At 43.2% G+C, this 7500-nt stretch overlaps 1 protein-coding gene across 1 annotated transcript in view; it reads right to left on the reverse strand.

Moving 5' to 3' along the window:
* Positions 1 to 7500, reverse strand: part of slc7a5 (solute carrier family 7 member 5) — a 36930-nt gene that overhangs the window by 22048 nt on the left and 7382 nt on the right. The window contains exon 2 of the mRNA XM_017698854.2: positions 6683 to 6808. Within this exon, the coding sequence (XP_017554343.1) occupies positions 6683 to 6808 (126 nt within the window). The remainder of the gene's footprint in view (positions 1 to 6682; positions 6809 to 7500) is intronic.

A 7500-nucleotide genomic window follows, 5' to 3' on the forward strand; every position in this document is an offset into this window, starting at 1 on the left:
GCGTCCGGTGGGCAGCGTCCTGTGACCAAGGATGACGAGAGGGTGACCAACACGAACTGTGCAGCAGCAGATGAGCTGTCGTCTCTGACTTCACATCTACAGGGTGGACTGACCAGGCAAGAGTGTCTAATAAAGTGGACAGCGAGTGCTGGACAGCAGCACTGTTGTGTCTGATCCACTCGCACCAGCACAACACACACTAACACACCACCACCACGTCAGTGTTGCTGCAGTGCTGAGAATGACCCACCTCCCCTATAATACCTGCTCTGTGGGGGTCCTGACCACTGAAGAACAGGGTGACAGAGTATCAGAGAAACAGATGGACTACAGTCTGTAACTGTAGAACTACAAAATGCTCATATATGGTCAGTGGAGCTGATAAGATGGACAGTGAGTGTAGAAACAAGGCGGTGTCATGTTGTGCTTTTGTTGCTGCTGGTCATAAACTGCAACTTTAAAGGGTTAACAACACCAACAGAAGTGGAGCACACCTGTAACCGGACGTCACCTGTGCTCGACCTGGAGGCAGAGAAGGTCAAAACGTGGCTGTCGGTCGGGGCAGTTTAGTGGCCTGCTGGGTAATGTGATAAATAAACCAGTGCTGTGTCACATTTCACTTGCCTTTCAGTGAATGGCAAAGCGACCTCCTCACGGCAGACACAACACAACACAACACAAGAAAGAAAACAGACACTGAAACACAGACTGAAGGACAGAAGAACCTTGTACGGAGAGATAGAGAGAAATAAAAACTCATTTCATCTCCCACAGCAGTCACAATGAACTGCAGTGTATCCGAATAAGCCGTGTCAGTCAGAGCTCAGCGTCTGCAGCGCTGCACAGAGCATCGTTTGAGGAGGAAAACGGGGGAAACCCCCGTCTATTAACCTCCGGTATCAAGCAGAAAGAGCTTGAAATATAAATATATGAATATAAAAGTGTGATCAGTATTAATTCCTTCTCACTCACAGATCACTTAGTCACGCAGAGACACCCTGTAGAATGAGGACATTCCACACTGTGAACGTGAATGTAATTAACTGTGCAAACAACTACATAATTAACTCATTGCGTTCATTTCCTTCAAGTATTTCCTGGAAGTAAACTTTGAAATGACCAGAGAAACGTCCCTGTCTGAGGTCTGACTGGACTGGACAGGAGTGGAGAGAAGTTCTCTCTTTCTGCCCCGTCTCTCAATCGATCTTTCCCCTCACTTTTTTCTTTCTTTTGCGTCTCTCTCTCCCTTTCACACCACATGCTGGGCACTGGTATGAGTTGGCAGCACTACTGCAGAGATAGAATCACTAAGGAGTGGCCGATGAACACACCCACCCCCAAACACGCAGACACACACACACACACACACACACACACACACACACACACACACACACCCACCCCCAAACACGCAGACACACACACACACACACACACACACACACACAACCCATACGCACACACACACACCCAAAAATGCACACACACACACACAATCCATACGCGCACACACACAGACACACACACCCTCATACACACAAACACATAACCCATACGGACACACACACACACACACAAAATCCATACGCACACACACACACACACACACACACCCTCATACACACAAACACATAACCCATACAGACACACACACACACGTGCACACACATGCCCTCATACACACACACACACACAAAATCCATACGCACACACACACACACACACCCTCATACACACAAACACATAACCCATACGGACACACACACACACACGTGCACACACATGCCCTCATACACACACACACACACACACACACACACAAAATCCATACGCACACACACACACACATCCTCATACACAAACACACAACCCATATACACACACACACACACGTGCACACACATGCCCTCATACACACACACACACATTCTCTGTCTTTCTGCTCTGTGTTATGGGGCTTGCGCAATCTCTCTGTATCAGCCTCTCACTTCCTTAGAAACACACCACCAAAGATAAACTGTAAAGCCTTCCAGGCTAAAATAACACCTGGTGGTGATCTGCCTGTCCAACTGACGTGCTGTGTGGAGAGGACTGAACGGCAGCTGCACAATATATCATTAGTTGAATATTATTAGGCCTGTCACAATTATTGCATCATTGCCTGATCGCATTTATTTGAGCTGATTGTAGTTACTTTCTACAGCTATCAGCTTTTGCGATCATATTTTTATGGCAATTTAATTGGAGGCTATTTAATTGGATGAGTTTTAATCCACTGGGCTGAAGCAAATACATATAAATAAAGGAATCACTTACTCAAAGACATCCTGTGTCTTAGGAAAACAGCTAAAGTTCTAAGGTCTGATTGGCGTTGTAACACCTTTAGAGGGCGATGGTGAGCAATTTTTGTTTATTTGAGCTCAGGCTGTTGTCAGTTGCGAGCTTCTAAGTATTAAGTGCTAGAAAGTAAGCTGATAATCAGATGGATTGGGCTTGTACTTTAATAGTTGCATGCAATTAATAGTAGGTGGTATGGGAAAAAATTATATCACCATTATTAAGATTAGATTTTTAAAAATCTATAATGGTATAATTAAGATAACTCGCCGTAATGCTGAATGTTGTCTTATGTCTGAAAGTCGTTCGTCTCATATGTGCATCTCTTTCACTCAAGCTTTAATCTACGAACATCACACGCTGCTGGAATTTGGTAAACATTTCAAGCTATTCACGCTATTAGTTTTAGCTGAGAAGATTCGGAGCATCTCGGCCTACAAGCCGGTTTGTCTCCATGCTAGGCTAAAGGCTCACTGGCCCCAAGAGACTGGCTTTTCTTTCCACTCTATTTTGTCCCGTTATCTCATTACACTCTTATGTACTTATGTACTCTTACGCTCCTTTGACAATAAACTGGACTAACTGACCTCATAGTGCAACTTACTACACAAGAGGCGTGTCACGCTTGGCTCCTCCCACTCCCCCCATGTGCTTTTTGTTTACCTTTTGATAGTCCACATGCTTCTTTGTTTTGGTATCCCTAGTCCTGCCCCCTTGTTTTGTGACTCTGCCCCTGATTGTTTTCACCTGTCCCTCGTCTTCCCGGTGTCGTATTTAAGCCCCATGTTTGTCCTTTGTTTTCGCTGGTCTTTGTTTGACGTGTTGGATGTTTTGCTTGTTCTGTTTGAAGTGTCCGCCTCCTCATCGCTCCACGCTACAAGGTGAGGGAATCAGCATGTTTTACATTGTTTATACATCACGTTACCTCCATTTATGTCTATAATTCACACAAATGTAATTGTTTTTTTTATCATCAGGTACCATGATCACCCTGATGATCACAGTTTTACACAAGTGTTAATGATGAGTTAAGGAGTTTTGTAATGGTGCAGTAATTTCATTACAGTTTAAAAATAAACAGTCTACTCTACTGCCAGCATCTCTCATTTACCCTCTTTTGCAGAAACCACTCACAATGATGAAATCAGGCATCTGGGTATCTTTTGTATCATTTACAGCTCAGTTGCTCACTACTATCATGCTACTTTGCAATCTCTGTGGTTGGTTGGTGTAGTGGTTAACACCTCTGCCTTCTACACTGTAGACTGGGGTTCAATCCCCCACCAGGGCAAGCACCCTACACTATACCAATAAGGGTCCTTGGGCAAGACTCCTAACACCACCTTGGCCTCCCTGTGTGAAATGATCAAAATTGTAAGTCGCTCTGGATAAGAGCGTCAGCCAAATGCCATAAATGTAAATGTAAATCTTGAAATGTTGATCTTTCAGCTAAACTAATCTGTGTAGCCTATAATTGTTGCTCAGACAGAAAACAGAAAAATCGCATTAAACCTCGAACCCACAGTGAAAAAAAACTAAACCCGAAGGTGTGTACTGTTACACACCTACAGTCGTGGTATTTATCCAACAAAACTACATTATTTTGGTCACTGTAATCACAGCACCAGCCCTTTGCCCCTTGCTGGCAGTCACGATGGCCATTTATGCTAGAGGAATTCTGGGGCAGAGAGTAATCTGCACCGCAGACTGCCAAATCTCCCAGCATTACTGCATCTTTACTCCATTTCCCCTTAATATCAGTAAGACTCTTAAATGAATAAGTTAAACAAAGGAACATTGGGTTTTTATTCAATAAGAGGAGCGATAGTTGCGCATATTCAGATCTTTGACCTTAATACTCTGTTAACTACACTAAACAAAGCATTTTTAATGTGTTTTAACCTGATTTTCTGTGAGACCTGAAGGTGATACCTTTGTAAGCCAGTAAATCAAAGTAAATCAACACTGAAGATGTTTTACAGCAACCTGACCGGCTCAAGCCAGTTGGAGCAGCACAGCTTGCTCGGCATAACTACAATTCGCTCCCCTCTAGCCCCCAACTCCCACTCCTCCGGCCCCTTTACTTTAGCTGCAGCTCCCGGGTTTTGAATAGAGAACAATTGCAGCTACTGTTTCACGGTCAGCAGGTTCACTGGCTGAAGGATTCATGCACGACCCCATCCGCGCTGATCCGGTTCTGGGCTTACCTGAGGGACTGCCCACACAGCCCAGTTGGTACAAAATGTAAATACAGTACAGAAAAATGTATGAATGATTAATTCAGACTGGACAGGCTGTTTCTGCAGTCCAAGTTAGTGGGCAGTGAGAACTAACAACAATTTGGACACATCCAACACGTCGAACCAGCTGAAGCTTTAGGTTTGAAAGAAGAAAGAAAGGGAACTTGTGGTTCCCCTTCAGGATGAACTCATCTCAACAGCAGACGCAGCTCACCTTGGAGTGGCTATTTCCATGCGAACAGGTCTGAGCTGCACAGGAGGTTTGTGTGTGAAACATTTCAGTAACACGGAGTCATAATGGAAAGCCGTTTTGTGGAAAGTGGAGCACAAAAGGATTCTGGGCAAACCCTTCATTAGTTAAAAAAGGGGGGCAAATCTGGCTTCTTCATACAGTCAAACAATGAGGCAGTGTTTCTCAGCTTTGGATCACGGCGAGTCCGATTCTGCTGCTCCGTTTGTACCACAACCTCCGTTTTAATTAAACTCCAGAGAGTGGCAAACTCGACTGGAACAACAGAGTCACCAACATGGAAATCTCACCACCTAAAAAGGTCGTCCAGTCAGACGAAAACTGTAATCTGTGCTCGAGCCAAAACTGAATACAGAGGAATGAGTTCATTAGGAGCTTCTAAACCGGCCAGAGCGGCTAATAATACAGCTCAGCAGGTCTCAAACCAGACACCTGGCCGACTTCAGAGGGTCTGGTGGGTTTTGTGGCTCAATGAGGCCAAGTACCATTGAGGCTGACAGGAAATGGGGATTTGACTGACATGCAAAAACAACCAACCACAGGCTGTTTCTGTGTGATTCTCAACACTGCTATAGTAAAGACAGACCCCTTAAGGATAATTCCACCAATTTCTCAAAATTGTAATTAATTGTGTAATTAAATGGGTAAGATATAAACAGAGTCTGTCAGAGAAGTTTGGTGTGAAATGCCCCGTTCTGGAAACTTGCCGAGACAGAATTCTCCACAGTGGTGGTGATAGGAACCAGACGTCCAGCTCTGAAAGCTCCCTCACAGAGAGTTATTACATAAAATAATGCCTGATGTCATTGTTTTATGATAGTTCGGACCTATTTAGACTAAAATGTATGTTTTCTAACTGATTCATGGTGTAGTGGTACCGTGCCGGAAGCTCTAGGACAATTTTTTTTATTTCTTAAGATTTACTACAAAAACTTAAATGACTCTATTTGTGTTGTAGTTATGATAACCTCTGGTTCCTATCACCAGCACTGTAAAGACATCCGAGTAAATCGGTAAGTAAACCTGTGGCATTGAAATAAATATACAACCACTTGTCACTGTCCATTTAAATAAAATACAGTACTGTGCCAAGGTTTTAGGCATCTAAGCAAATGTTTAACCAGTTGACCTCAGCTGTGAGTTTATCACAATATACATTAGAATAAAGTCGTATTCATAATTCAAATAAACAGAAAAACAGTAAAAAGTAACAAGAATTTCTCGGGTCCATATTTTTCCTGGACACCTTCACAGCCGCCACAGAGACTCGTTAATATCATCAATTACATCATGAGCTCAATTTACTGAGCACTGATTGGTCAAACCAGGAGCTGCTTTTTAACTACATATAATACTGAGCTTCCTCGAGGAGAGGCTTGGAAATGGGTAAACAAACACACAAACATTCAGAAAATCACTATTTATATAATATAAGCATAGTATATATAAATAGTATATATAAGCAGTCATTCTTTCATAATTTTATATATTATTTATATATATATATATATATATATATATATATATATATATATATATATATATATAAAAAACCATTATTATATGATTCATATGTGTCTTGGGTGCCTAAGTCTTTCACACAGTACAGTACATAAATAAATAAATAACAAACTTCTTTATTCATATTTATTATTTATGTTGGTTAGTCTACTCTTAGTCTTCTCTCTCCTGAGATCTAAGCGTCTACCATTTACGTGTGCTAAGCTGCACAGAGCTGACCTGAGCTGGATGTTTCCCGGTTGCAGACGGTCTAAAGTTGTTAATCCGTTAGCTTAACTGACTCGAGGAAACACGTGTGATTATTTGTGAATGTGAGTTGCCGACTGTGTCTAACCTTTGCCAATCTGCACAAAGCCAATGACGATGATGAGTCCCAGGGCGAGAAGCTTTGCAGCAGCGAAGGCATCCTGGACCCGAGTGGCTGCGCGAACACTGTAGCAGTTCACAGCAGTTAGCAACACTGAGAGAGAGAGAGAGAGAGAGAGAGAGAGAGAGGGAGAGAGAGGGAGAGAGAGGGGGCTGTTAATACTGTAGCACAGTGGAACATAACCTAAATGCTAATGTACACAAGTTACATCAGAGCTGGTTAACCATTATCCAGTCTCTCCACCTTTTCAACTGACTACTAACAGCCTCCGCATGGAAATGTTAAACGAGCTGCGGAAAAATACCAACCCTGTTTATAGAAAACACAAAGATAAGCAGTCATTCTTTCATAATTTCAAGGTAACAAAACACTACAGCAACCCTTTATCAGCTGCCAAGGCCCATATTAGACACAATCCCTAAGAGATCCAATGTTGTGATGACAAAATCGAAAAATATCCACATGGTGAGGGATGGAGGCCTGGCCTGCTGTACTGCTGTAAGATGCTGCAGCTGAAGGTACAGAAGTGGAGAAACTGGCTCCAGCTGTTGCATCAGCTCACCACACCCTGACATGCCCAATTCACAGACAACCACAAGTTTTACATGACTTTGTTTCTGCTGGGAAGATCAAAGAGGCGTGACACATGAAAGGCCGATGCATCGAAAGGGTGCACAAGCACAAATTAGGCCTTCCTCAGTACAAGACTTACTTGTTGACGCCTGTTGCTGTGTGTACTGTGCGGCCTGCTGCGAGGTGAGCCATGTGCCAAGGGGGCGGGCAGG

Source organism: Pygocentrus nattereri, chromosome 8 (genome assembly GCF_015220715.1).
Source record: "Pygocentrus nattereri isolate fPygNat1 chromosome 8, fPygNat1.pri, whole genome shotgun sequence".
NCBI lineage: Eukaryota > Metazoa > Chordata > Actinopteri > Characiformes > Serrasalmidae > Pygocentrus > Pygocentrus nattereri.